This window comes from Vespula pensylvanica, chromosome 2, assembly GCF_014466175.1.
Source record: "Vespula pensylvanica isolate Volc-1 chromosome 2, ASM1446617v1, whole genome shotgun sequence".
Lineage (NCBI taxonomy): Eukaryota > Metazoa > Arthropoda > Insecta > Hymenoptera > Vespidae > Vespula > Vespula pensylvanica.
Genome location: NC_057686.1, coordinates 16838589 through 16851699, shown reverse-complemented (window position 1 = coordinate 16851699; position 13111 = coordinate 16838589). Strand labels below are relative to the sequence as shown.

Here is a 13111-nt window from a genome sequence, read left to right as displayed (position 1 = left end):
CTCTCTCTCTCTCTCTCTCTCTCTCTCTCTCTCTCTCTCTCTTTCTCTCTACTTTTACTTCTCTCGCTCCCTCTTCCTTATTTATATGCATAACTCAGGAAAGGTGTAATGAAAATTTCACGGTCAACTCGATTACGGGCGATCGCCGGTTCCTCTGAAAGAGAAAGATAGATATATAGAAAGAAAGAGAGAGATAGAGATAGAGAGAGAAATAAACTTCCACACCTTTCTTCCTTCTCACTCTCTTAGGTTTACTCACACGCACGTATTCTCTATCCTCCTCTCTATCTATCTATCTATCTATCTATCCATCTATCTATCTACTTATCTCTCTCTTTCTCATGCTCCTTTCGTCTTTTCTCTCTTCAGATTCATTCGGCTCCGTCAGCAACTCGTTTCTCGTCGACGTGCTTCTAATCCTTCCTAGATTTCCCTCAAGTCCTCCCCTCTCTCCCTCTTTCCTCTTTCTACCATTATCGTCCTCTTTCTTTGACGACGCGTGCACGCGTAGGATAGTCTTTTGTGGGAGAAAAGTGGATTCTTAAGAAGACACTTTTGTATAAGTATTTGAGAGAAAAAGAGAGAAAGAGAGAGAGAGAGAGAGAGAGAGAGAGAGAATTTTTTTGGTTATCTAAAACGAGGAACCATCAATTTTCCATGGTCGATTATCGATACTCGGACCCCTATGATCATCAACGTGACATTCGCGAACCACGCGAATAATAAAGTTTCCATGTTGAAAGGACGATCCGAAAAGGAACGTGCCTCTTCTCATGCTTTTGATAAGGGACCACGGCCGAGCCCTTTTTCGTGAGAGGTCGTTAAAGTTCGATCGGTATCTTATCCGTCGGAGAAGGAACCCGTCCTCCCATGAGACTTTTTGACTTCGTCGATTCCCCAAACACGATTCACGTTTCCTCTCTTTCTCTCTCTCTCCCTCTCTTTCTCTCTCTATTTATCTCTTTCTCTCTCTTTCGTTGCCTCACGAATTTTCGTACCGGTTGTCGAGAGCGTCGATCGTAAAAGCGAACTGCCAAAGGCGAATGCATACGCCTGCGAGTCTCGTATAACGCTGTTTAAATAAAATTAAAAGGGAAAAAAGGAATAAAAAACAGAGAGAGAAAAAAGAACAGGAAATGAAAAAACAAATCAAACGGAGGGGGGAGTAAAAAGAAAAAAATACACGATGTGTTGGAAGATCGTACGATCGATAAAATTAGTAAAGAATATCGTATGAATGGTAGATATCGTCGAGGGAGAAAGAGAGAGAGAGAGAGAGAGAGAGAGAGAGAGAGAGAGAGAGAGAGAGAGAGAGAGAGAGAACGAAAAGGAAAAGAGAAAGAAAAAAAAAATTGAAATACGTTCAAAACTTTACTTTCGAATCTCTTCGATTTAGTACTTTATAAAATTATTTTGCGAAAGTAATAAAAAAGAAGAAAAAGAAAACGAAACAAAAAAAAAAAAGAAAAAGAAATGCGTATCACATTTTACGATTTTATATATTTCGTATAAAAGAAATAAATTTGGCGAGATTTCGTTTGAGTACTGATACATTTTCGAAGAAATAATTAATATTGTGCAAAAGGAGTTCACAAAGTGACTTAACAGAATCTTACGATTCCCTTATAATGACTTACGATTCTTCCGCGGTTGAAGAAACGTTTGTGGTGATTGAGGGTGGGTGGGGGCAAAATGGGGGAGGGGCAAATCACGCGCGAAATGATTTCAAGTGAAATACATTTGAACGACCGTTTAGCGTTTACGAAATAGTAAACTGTCTAATCGTTCTAGGAATCGGGAAAACGAACGGTTGGATTCCGCAAGAGAAATTGAGAGAGAGAAAGAGAGAGAGAGAGAGAGAGAGAGAGAAAGAGAGAGCAAAAGAGAGAGAGAGAGAGAGAGAGAGAGAGAGATAAGGGAAGAGGAAAGAAACGAGGAAAAAATAAGATAAGGAGAAAAAAAGACAAAAGGAAAAGAGAAAAGTAGCAGGTGATCTTGCGGCTTCGCAAGCTGCGAGATCGTGATTACGTCGGAGGATAGATAGTAGAAACCGTCTCTGAAAACAATAAGCCAGGTACAGTGGGAGATTGGCTCGCTCGTAAAAGACGCGAGGAAAAGTCAGCTCGACTACGAGTGAAAGTGTACCGTAAGCATCCTAGTTTCGTGCCAGCGGAGAACACGTGGTCTTCTCATTTCGTTTCGTCGTGAAACACACAGAAAAGAGAAAGAGAAATACAGAGAAATACAGAGAGAGAGAGAGAGAGAGAGAGATTACACTGAGAGATTTTACCCCTTTTGAAATATTCGACTTGGAATAATTACAGTTGGAAAGACGCGCTAATTACAGGCACGAAGAGAGAGAAACAGACAGAGAGAGAGAGGGGGGGAGAGAGAGAGAGAGAGATTAGAGGAGAGCTTAAGTCGGTGATATACCTCCAAGTTAAATGATAACCGTAATGATCGTGAATTACGCAAGAGATCAGCCTAGGTTTTCGTCAACGTCGTTCTCTCCGTTCCCCCGTGTGAATTTATCGAACGACAGGCACCTTCCCCTTTCCTTCTCCACTCTTCTCTTTCTCACACACATTCTCTCTCTCTCTCTCTCTCTCTCTCTCTCTCTCTCTCTCTCTCTCTCTCTCTCTCTCTCTCTCTTCCCCTTCACGAGCCGGATGATCGATCGCTCCGTTTAAAACGTTTATGCGAATTCGCGCTAACACTACTCCTATTATCGTAATCGTGCGCTTTTCGACGCGAATAAAAATAACCACGTGCTTCTCCTTTTTCTTCATTTTTAATTAGAGATGCAGATCGTACGAGAAATCAACATTCCGTCGATCGATAGATTTATCTTCGCAATAGCTCCCTTTGTTATTTATTTATTTATTTATCTGTTTTTTCAATTACGACAGAAGATCAAAGAGCATGATTAAAAGTGTAGCAGCAACACGCCTTATACGTCATATACATGCATTAGATTTTTTCTTTCTTTCTTTCTTTTTTTCTTTCTCGTTCTCCTCGTCGGACTCTCGACGCTATTTAATCATTGTTCCAGCTGCTGACAAAAAAAAAAAAAAGAGAGAAAGAAAAAAAAGAAAGGGTGAAAAAAAAAGCAGATATTGAAGGATATTCCAAACGTATTCCATAGCTGATTAAAGTTCGGTCAATGCCGGGGTCGCGCCTGTCAAAGTCGCATTCCCAATCGATAAATTACTTACTCGCTGTGAGAGCGAGAGGAGAGATCCTGTTTGAATTATCAGCACGCATCTGTCTTTATCAAACCGGTAAAGTGACGCCCGGAATCCGGTAGTTTCTTTCGCTACGCGTAACAATCCAACGGCCTTTTGATTGATTTCCCTGCTCGGCTACTAATGAACGTACGCGTTCGTTGAAGGGAGAATATAAACTTTCTCTCGTCGTTCGTTCGAAAATGTATAAACAGAAGGAAACGAAATGTTCGAATGGGAAAAAAAAAAAAAACAAAGAAAAACAAAAAAAAAATTAAAAAAGGCGAAAGGACAAAACAAAGAACGAAAAAAAAAAACGAAAAGGATAAATAAACAGAAGGAAACGTTCGAATGAAAAAAGAAAAAATATAAAAAAGAAATTAAAAAAAAGAAAAATGAAAAAAAGACGAAAGAACAAAAGAAAGAACGAAAACAAAAAGGAAAAGAATAAATGAACAAATAAATAAAAGAAAGAGATTTGGCTTACGTTCAAATGTCGGAGTTTGGTATCGGACAACACGCGAGATATCGTGAAGGAGACGAAGCCAAAACTACTGGAATATGTGCGTGCTGGTATACTTGTAAGCGCACAACTCGGACATACACGAGAATATATACATGCGTGGGTACTAACGTACGTACGTACGTACGTACGTATGTATGTATGTATATAGAGTATACTTCGATATTAACGACACGCCTTCCGGCCGGAGAATAATCTCCATATGTATGGCAAAATGATACTCCATCGAGCGGCAAAAACCAAGAAGTATTTGCATTCATTTGCGGAGCTTCGATAATTACGGTTATTTCGTCTAAGAAGAGCTTTTCTTATTGCGTACGTCATTCTTGGCTTGTACTCCTACGGCACGCCATGTATACACACACACACACACACATACATATACATATATAGAGCATATATATTGTACGTAGGTATATCCGAAAGGGGAGAAAAAAGAAAGAAGAAGTCTGTTTGCGAAGGAGTCGTCGATGATGTAAAAGGATTTTCCAGCAAAAAAAAAAAGAAAGAAGAATGAAATAAAAAATAAACGAAATTAAAAAAAAAAAAAAGAAACAAGGAATATTAGGATCATAGGAATATTGCCTATATCGAGCATTCTAAATATATACCATTACGTATGTTGTGTGCGTGCGTGTAAAGTCTATAATGCAAAACGTGGTGTCGACAAAGCGATGTCGACAACATTTGCACTCGCTGCGTTAGGTGGCCTCGGCGTTCCTCGTAAAACGGATTAACGAGCTTTCGGTCGCATCTGATATTCCGCGGCCACTCCATATAGTCCTCGCATGCATACATACATACATGCATGCATATAATATATGTATATATATATTTATATATATATATAACACACACACATACATATATATATATATATATATATCCAACTATCTCTAGGTGAATATAGAACATAGGACGTGCATAGTCTACAGTATATGGTGCACACGTAGTAGAGATCGAGTCGGGGGTTCGGTAGTTGATTAGATTTAAAAGAATGCTCCGTCACCTGCATCGTTGAAAGGAGACTAGGCGGCCCAGAGGCGGGCTGCGAGTCTCGGAGGGACTCGAACACTGTGTGGTAGGGAGAACGAGTGAGCACGAGTGAAGTAGAGAGAGAGAGAGAGAGAGAGAGAGAGGAAGATAGAGAAAGAGAGAAAGAGAGAGAAAAGGAGAGAGAAGAAGATAGAATAGTGGGGAAAGAAGAGGATGAGGATGAGAAGAAGAAGAAGAAGAAGGAGGAGGAGAAGGAGGAGAAGGAGGAGAAGGAGGAGATGAAGTGGAAGGGGAGGAAGCATGAGGCCCCAGCGATCACTGACCGCTTTCGCCGATCCCTGCCGCCAACTAGCCACCTTTCAGCGGCGCAGCCATCGGAGCATCCTTCTTCTTAAGGCCCATTCACATCGCATTGCTAATCAAACTCGACACGGTCTAAAAAAGAAGTTCCACGGGATTTCGGTTCCACGGGATGGGAGAGACTCGTGGAACGAAAGAGAAAGAGAGTAGCCAGAGGTAAGATTCGTTCTCCTTTCCTTTCGATCCTTTCTCTCTCTCTTTTTTCTTTCTTTTTTCTATCTTTTCTTTTCTTTTTTCCCCCCTCTTCTACCCTCCCAAACGACGTTCCGCGAGGTGGACCCACGAGGCCCGGAAAAAGGTATATTTCGGCCTACCCGAGATTTATTATATTATCGACAATGTATTTGCTCTCGACGAAGAATGCGAGTTCCGTTCGACAGGTTTTCTCTTGTTGACGAGCACTCAACGAGGTTATTATTTATTGGCTTCGTCTAACGGTGTCCAAAAGGCGGTGACCAAACGCGGTGACATGAGAGATGGAGAGAAAGAGAGAGAGAGAGAGAGAGAGAGAGAGAGAGAGAGAGAGAGAGAGAGAGAGAGAGAGAGAGAGAGAGAGTTTTCACTCTGATATCTCTACGGTGGTCTCCTTAAAAAATTACGAAACGACGATCGAAGATTGGATCGTTCGATCGAAATTTTGATGAATCTGTTCCTCTTCTCTTTTCTTTCTTTCCTCCCCTTTTTTTCTTATTTTTCCGTAGAATAACATAAGATTTTTCTCAACATTTCCTTTTCTTTTTTTTCATTTTAATCTAATATTTCGCAGGAATATTCGAGTAAGAAAAAATGTCGTAAGCATAATATTCTTTTTTTCTTGTCAAACGAATCGTTCTTTAACGTGAAAATTTATCACGTGTATTCAGATACTTCGCGTAAAACTAGACGGCGAGATTATGACATAACATGAGAGAAGTTAAGCAGAAATCGCTTTCGTTGGAGATGATAAAGCGGAATGAAAATTTATCTACGACTTAACGAGATAAAGTTCTTTCCGAGAACGTCTGATTCGTTTGATGAGAAAGAATGAGAGAAAGTTGGCTGGAAAATAATCATAGATCCGTCTATGCGATTAGAATTTTGTATGGTATTATGAGTTCTCTTACACGCTCTCTATCGAAGAAACCAGAGACGAAATGGAATAATGTTACAAACCGAGCTTATAAACCAACCTGTAACGTGTCCGTGTGCGTGGATGCGTACGTACGTGCGTGTACGAGAGATCAGTCGGTGTGTAACTAACCGAAGCGAAAGGCGTTAGCTTCGATACTGTAACGTTCGATCAATTCAAAGCGTTTGACCTTGGTACGTATAGCGTAATAATGATAATATAACTACATAAAATCATCGAGCATGTTATTATTACAACGTTAATGAACGATCTCGAAAGTGAAAATACGATACGGACGATTTATTTATTTATTGTTTTTCTCTGACGATACGAAACGAGATTAGTTTTTTTTCGATTTAATCTATGTTGGTTTAAAGACACCTTAACGAGAGGATATGAAAGAAAAATACGACGATCGAAACAATTTTATTCAAGGATCGTCAAAATTCTTTTCCGTTGTTGCGGAATTATTAGACCCGAAGTATCTTCGGATTAAATTAAGGTTCATAAAATTTACCGAAGGACGTTAATGTTTCCTTCGCGTTGAAAGATATTGCATCGTAAAAAGACGACGATTCTATCTTCGGTTACTTTTTTACAGTATTTCGTAAAGAACTTGGTGCTAACCTCGAAACGACTCTCGAAACTCCGAAAGAACAGTTTGTTAAAATAAGAAAGAGAGAGAGAGAGAGAGAGAGAGAGAGAGAGAGAGAGAGAGAGAGAGAGAGAGAGGGAGAAAAAAAGACAAAGGAGACCTTGTATAAATTCGTGCGAGAGATTAAATGGATAAAATCGAAATTACGAGTTTCGAAGTGACTCGAACTCGATTCTATGGCAATTTTGTCAAAGTAATCATGCCTAATACTCGACTTCCCTGTGTAGAGAGCTTTCGAGTTAGATAAATCAGACCGAAACGACGATGTCTTTAAAGAAGAAGGAAGAAGGGTGCCCCTGCCAATGGAGACCCCTACTTTGAGCAGGTAAAGGTAACAAATCACTTTTCAACGACGAGAGGCGGAACTACGAGGTAAGGTTTTCTGAAAGGAGGCGGCTTCTCCGTGGGGAACCACTTGACGTGTCCTTACACACGATTCCTGACACAATGCGCCGGATCGTTTCACACTCAATAAGAGAAGAATGCGTGAATCGCAAACAGACCTTAAAGACAATGGCCAAGAAGAAGAAGAAGGAGAGGAGGAGGAGGAGGAGGAGGAGGAGGAAGAAGAAGAAGAAGAAGAAGAAGAAGAAGAAGAAGAAGAAGAAGAAGGAAAAGAACCTTGAACGTGGAGTCTGGAAACCGGTAAGTATACAGAGAAACATCGAATAAAGTTAACGAGTATCTAAGAAGGAAAAGAAGGAAAGAAGGAAGGAAATGAAGAAAGCAGAAGGAGAAGAAAAATAAATGAAAAGATAAAGGATAAAAGAAAGAAATGTTTGCAGAGAGAACGACGAAGAGGTATCGGTACAGGGTACAGAGAGGAAGAAGGGAAAAAATGCAAAACGGGCGGGCACCGTAGCTCGTATTTTCTTGTAAAATCGACGAATCACTCGAAGTACCGAGATCCTCCGCAAACTCGATTCCAGGGAGAAACTCCGACGAACGAAATAAAAGGAGCATCTCGTGCGCGCGCGCGCGCGCGCGAGAGAGAGAGAGAGAGAGAGAGAGAGAGAGAGAGAGAGAGAGAGAGAGAGAGCGTACGAGGGATCGCCGTGTCTCGCGTTATCTCGAAGAAGATCGAAGGAGAAGAAGAAGAAGAAGAAGGAGAGAGCGGCGTCTAGAAAAATTATTCGTTTCCAGTTTCGCGGATATTCAACGTGTCGTCGTCGATACGTAAGACGAAGCGACGAGAGAGAGAGAGAGAGAGAGAGAGAGAGAGAGAGAGAGAGAGAGAGAGAGAGAGAGAGAGAGAATAAGATAGACGAAGAGAACAACGAAGACGAAGAGTATGATGATAGGCGAGGAAGGAACTGAAAAATCTTTCCGTGTAAGATAAAAATAAAAAAAAAACTTCACACACAGATACATACACGAGCGTGACAAGTGTGGAGGAGGGCGAGGATAGGGCAAACATACAAATGATCGAACGAGGAAATTTTCTTAGGTTCTCGCGAACGGTATATTCGCACAAAGGCATTAAGCAAACATCCTCTTTCGAGATTCCATTCTCTCGTGACAGAATCGTAGAAACGATGTGAGAAGAGATGACAGGAGGGCAAGGTTGCAGGGACGTATCGACGTGGTCTTCGTGAAAGAGAGACGAAGGATTGTGAAGACCCAGAAGAAGAAGAAGAAGAAGAAGAAGAAGAAGAAGAAGATGATGAAGATGAAGATGAAGATGAAGAAGAAGGAAACTGTATAAGAGCGAGAGAGAAGATGAGAAGAGAGATCCGTGTGGTAGGGGCCAGAAGAGAATAAGATAGAAAGGGACGGACTCTTACGATGAAAAGAAGAAGGCGGGACAAGGAAATAAGAACGTAGTGGATGGAGGCTGCAGATGCTGAGGAGCCACTGTAAGAGCCCGGAGAGTGTACCTGTCTTGTTTTTATAGGCTTGCCAGAACGTCGGACCCTGGCTACGGAGAACGACGACGACGACGACGAGGACGACGACGACGACTACGACGACGAGGACGAAGAAGAAGAAGAAGAAGAAGAAGAAGAGAAGGAGACGAAGAAGACGAGGAAAAGGAGGAGAAAGAGTAAAAGGAAGAGAAGGAGAAGCTGATGGAGGAGAGAGGAGAGTCAAAGAGGTGGGAGAAGGAAGGCCGGCTGCGATGGATACGAGAGGGGTCAGCGAGGAAGAGGGAGAATCGTTGAGGGCCGGAGGGCGACCGGAGGGGCGAGGTAAGAGAGCGGAGGAGCCAGCTTGGGCCTTACAACTTGCCAACCAGTTCTCGGAGAACCGCGGGTCTTACCAGAGCCGTATACACGCGCGTCGACGCCCGCGACTTTATTTCATCTCTTCTTCTCGCCTCCTCCTCCTCCTTCTCCTTCTCCTTCTTCTTTCATTTCTTCTTGTTCTTATTCTTGCTCTTCTTCTTCTACTTCTTCTCAACCGAGAAAGTCGATAACTTTTTCGAGATCAGTGAACCCGCGGCCCGTGGAATTTCTTTACTCGTTACGTTTCGTTACTCCCAAGACCGGACGTAATTTTAAGAGGATTTAAGCTGACCCTGGATCGTGCAGTTGTAAGTTGTGGGAGGAAATTGAAAATAGAAGAAACACGAAAACAAAAACAAAAAGTACGAGATAGATAAGTAGATAGATAGATAGGTAGATAGATAGATAGATAGATAGATAGATAGATAGATAGATAGATAGACAGACAGACAGACAGACAGACAGACAGATAGATAGATAAATAGATAGATAGTATACAGGTAGATAAAGAAAGAAAGAGAAGGAGGGTAGTCGGCGGAGAAAGGTCAACATACTTTCGTGCGACGAGATGTTGGTAGAAAAGAAGTGTTTGTGAGGTGTGTTCTTTTCGTCGGGAAACTGGTGCAGTTGTGCGTTGCGAAGGTGTGCCAACGTTCGAAGGATAAAAATTCAAAGTAAAAATAAGAATAAGAATAAAAAAGTTGGGTTAAATGGATCGGTGCGGGTATTGTGTCGCGACGCGGGTGCATCGTTAGAGGATAAATAACAGTGTAAACGGGAGCTCGTAAAGCAGGAGAAGGAAGAAAGATTTCATGGGATATTAAGGACCCGGAGAACGGCGGAAAGATGCGGGGTAGTCCTGCCTTCTTCGCCATATTACTCGGCACGATATTCGGCGTCCTCGGTGCGTCTCTCAGCAAGGCGTTGAGGTACAAAGCGCCGGACGAGTGCAAATGGGTCACCGCGGGTGATGCCGAGGACGACGTTTCCTTGGTTTGCCGTTTGAGGACCATCAACAGCGAATTGGAGAACACCAACTTCAGCGTCATACAGCCTCAACACACGGTTCGCTTGCGTCTCGAATGTAGCGACGCTCTTTTCTATCAGAGTTCCCTAACCGCCGGTAGCTTCAGGCCGTTGGTCGAGCTCCGTGAGCTCGTTATCGAGTACTGCAAGATAGGCAATCTCTCGGACGACGCGTTCAAAGGTCTTCGAGAGTTGCGTAACTTGACCGTTAGGACGCACAACACCGATTGGTCCGCGATGGCGTTGGACGTTTCGGCCGGCGCATTCACGGACGAGCTGCGTCAATTGGAAAAGCTCGATCTCGGGGAAAACAATATGTGGAATATACCGGAAGGCGCTCTATGCCCTCTGATCAACTTGGAAATACTCAATTTGACGAGGAACCGTTTGAGAGAAGTGACGAGTTTCCGCTTCAATGCGGTCAGCAAGTGCCTGTCGAGCTTGAAAGAACTCGATCTTAGCAACAATAGCATCGAGTCCCTGCCTACCGCCGCGTTCTCCGGTTTGACCAGATTACACAGCTTGGATCTACGGTGCAACGCCATAGGCTTTATGGCGGATCGCGCTTTCGAGGGCCTCTCGTCGCTGGCCATCTTGAAGCTCGCCGACAATCGTCTCTCCAGCTTACCCCCCGAGCTATTCAGCGACGCGAGAAGCGTTCAAGAGATTCATCTTAGGAACAACACCTTGAACGTGCTACCGCCCGGGCTCTTCGGCGAGCTCACGCAACTGTTGGTGCTGGACTTGTCGCGCAACGAACTGACCGTCGAATGGGTTAACGCCGCAACGTTCGGTGGTCTCGTCAGATTGGTCGTGCTGGATCTTTCGAGCAATCGGATAACTCGACTGGATCCGACGGTGTTTCGCGATCTCTACAGTCTACAGATCTTACGGTTACAGGAAAATCTGTTGGAGAGTTTACCGGAGAACACGTTCTCCGCCCTCTACAATCTCCACACGTTACTTCTCAGTGACAACAGATTGACCGTCATAGACGCTACCACGCTCAGTGGACTTTACGTGCTCAGCTTGCTCTCCCTCGACAACAACAGAATCCACACGATACACCCGAGCTCGCTGAAGAACGCCTCGTCCCTCCAGGATCTTCATCTTAACGGTAATCGACTGACATCGGTGCCGGACGCCCTCAAAGCCACTCCCCTCTTGCGTACTCTCGACCTGGGCGAGAATCTCATTTCCGAGATACCGAGTGGCACCTTCGACCACGTGGCGCAACTCTATGGTCTTCGGTTGACCGAGAATCACATAGGGAATCTGACCAAGGGCATCTTCGATCGCATCAAAGAATTGAAGATCTTGAATCTGTCGAGAAATCGGATACAGTACATCGAGCCGGGGACGTTCGACGAGAATCTCAATCTCCAGGCCATACGTCTCGACGGGAATCAGTTGACCGACATTGCCGGGCTCTTCACCAATCTACCGAATCTCGTATGGTTGAACGTCAGTGACAACAAACTCAAGTGGTTCGATTACGCGATGATACCGACGGGACTCCAGTGGCTCGACATACATTCGAACGAGATACGCGAGCTAGGGAATTACTTTGAAATAGAGAGCCAATTACAGTTGAGTACCTTCGACGCCAGTGAGAACAAGCTAATGGAGATTACGGGCAACGCGATACCTATGAGCGTCGAATTGCTTTTTCTCAACGACAACCTCATATCAAAGGTGCAGAGTTACTCCTTCTTCAAGAAACCGAATTTGACGCGGGTCGATCTGAAGGGCAATCAGATACGAAACCTCGAGCCTTACGCGTTACGGATCAGCGCCGTACCACCGGACAAACCTTTGCCGGAGTTCTACATCGGCGACAATCAATACCTTTGCGACTGTACGATGGAATGGTTGCAACGCGTAAACCGTCAAAACCAAACGCGGGTTCAACCGAGAGTGATGGACCTGGAGAGCATCTACTGCAAACTTCTTTACGACCGAGAACACGCGTTCGTACCTCTGGTCGAGGCCTCCCATTCCCAATTCCTCTGCAAATACGAAACCCACTGCTTCGCCCTCTGCCACTGCTGCGACTTCGACGCTTGCGACTGCGAAATGACCTGCCCGTTGAACTGCACTTGCTATCACGATCAATCCTGGTCGGCGAACGTCGTCGACTGTTCGAACGGCGGTCACACGAACAAACTGCCCGAACAGATACCGATGGACGCCACTCGGCTCTACCTCGACGGTAACGATCTCCGCGTCGTGTCCAGTCACGCTTTCATCGGTCGTAAGAAGCTGAAAGTCCTCTTTTTGAACTCGTCCAACATCGAGATCGTGCAGAACAGGTCGTTCAACGGTCTGCGCGACCTCGAGGATCTCCACTTGCAGGACAACAGGATTCGTGAGTTGCGGGGACACGAGTTCGAGGGATTGGACGCTCTTAGGCAGCTACATCTTCAACGGAATCAGCTCGTCTCGATCGGTAACGACACGTTCGCGCCGTTACGTTCGTTGCGAGTCCTAAGATTGCAAAGCAACCGGCTTACGACTTTGGCGGTCTGGACGTTACCGTCGTCGATCGAGGTCAGCCTATCGGCCAATCCGTGGTCCTGCGAGTGCGACTATCTTCAGAGTTATCGCGAATGGATACGCGAACCGAACGTTCGCGTAACGGACGCTTCCGAGTTACGTTGCGTTTACAACGTCACCGAGTTCGAGGCCTTCGGCGACGAGACATTTACCGACGACGAGTTTGGCTTCTCCGTAACGGCAAACGATCGTGACACGAACGTTAATGGGAGTGCCAGTTCCTCGTGTACCGGTGCGGTCGCTATAGACAACGAAGTGCATCGAAATTATACGAAGACCATCATCGAGAAACAAGTATTGCAGGACTATTTGCCGCTTCTCGTTGCCACGTTGGCGAGTTCCTTGGTTATCATGCTGCTATGTATGCTAGCATTTATATTTCGTCAAGAACTTCGGGTGTGGTTTCATTCGCGTTTCGGCGTACGAATATTCTACAGA

General features: G+C 44.3%; 2 protein-coding genes across 2 annotated transcripts in view; one reads left to right on the top strand and one right to left on the bottom strand.

The window, feature by feature from the left end:
* The window catches only part of LOC122638115 (lysine-specific histone demethylase 1A), a 125525-nt gene that overhangs the window by 48675 nt on the left and 63739 nt on the right, over positions 1-13111 (bottom strand). The window lies entirely within an intron of this gene.
* LOC122638114 (toll-like receptor Tollo) overlaps positions 9634-13111 on the top strand; it is a 4263-nt gene continuing 785 nt past the window's right edge. The window contains exon 1 of the mRNA XM_043830810.1: positions 9634-13111. This exon is cut by the window's right edge and continues 785 nt beyond it. Within this exon, the coding sequence (XP_043686745.1) occupies positions 9938-13111 (3174 nt within the window). The 5' untranslated portion in view covers positions 9634-9937.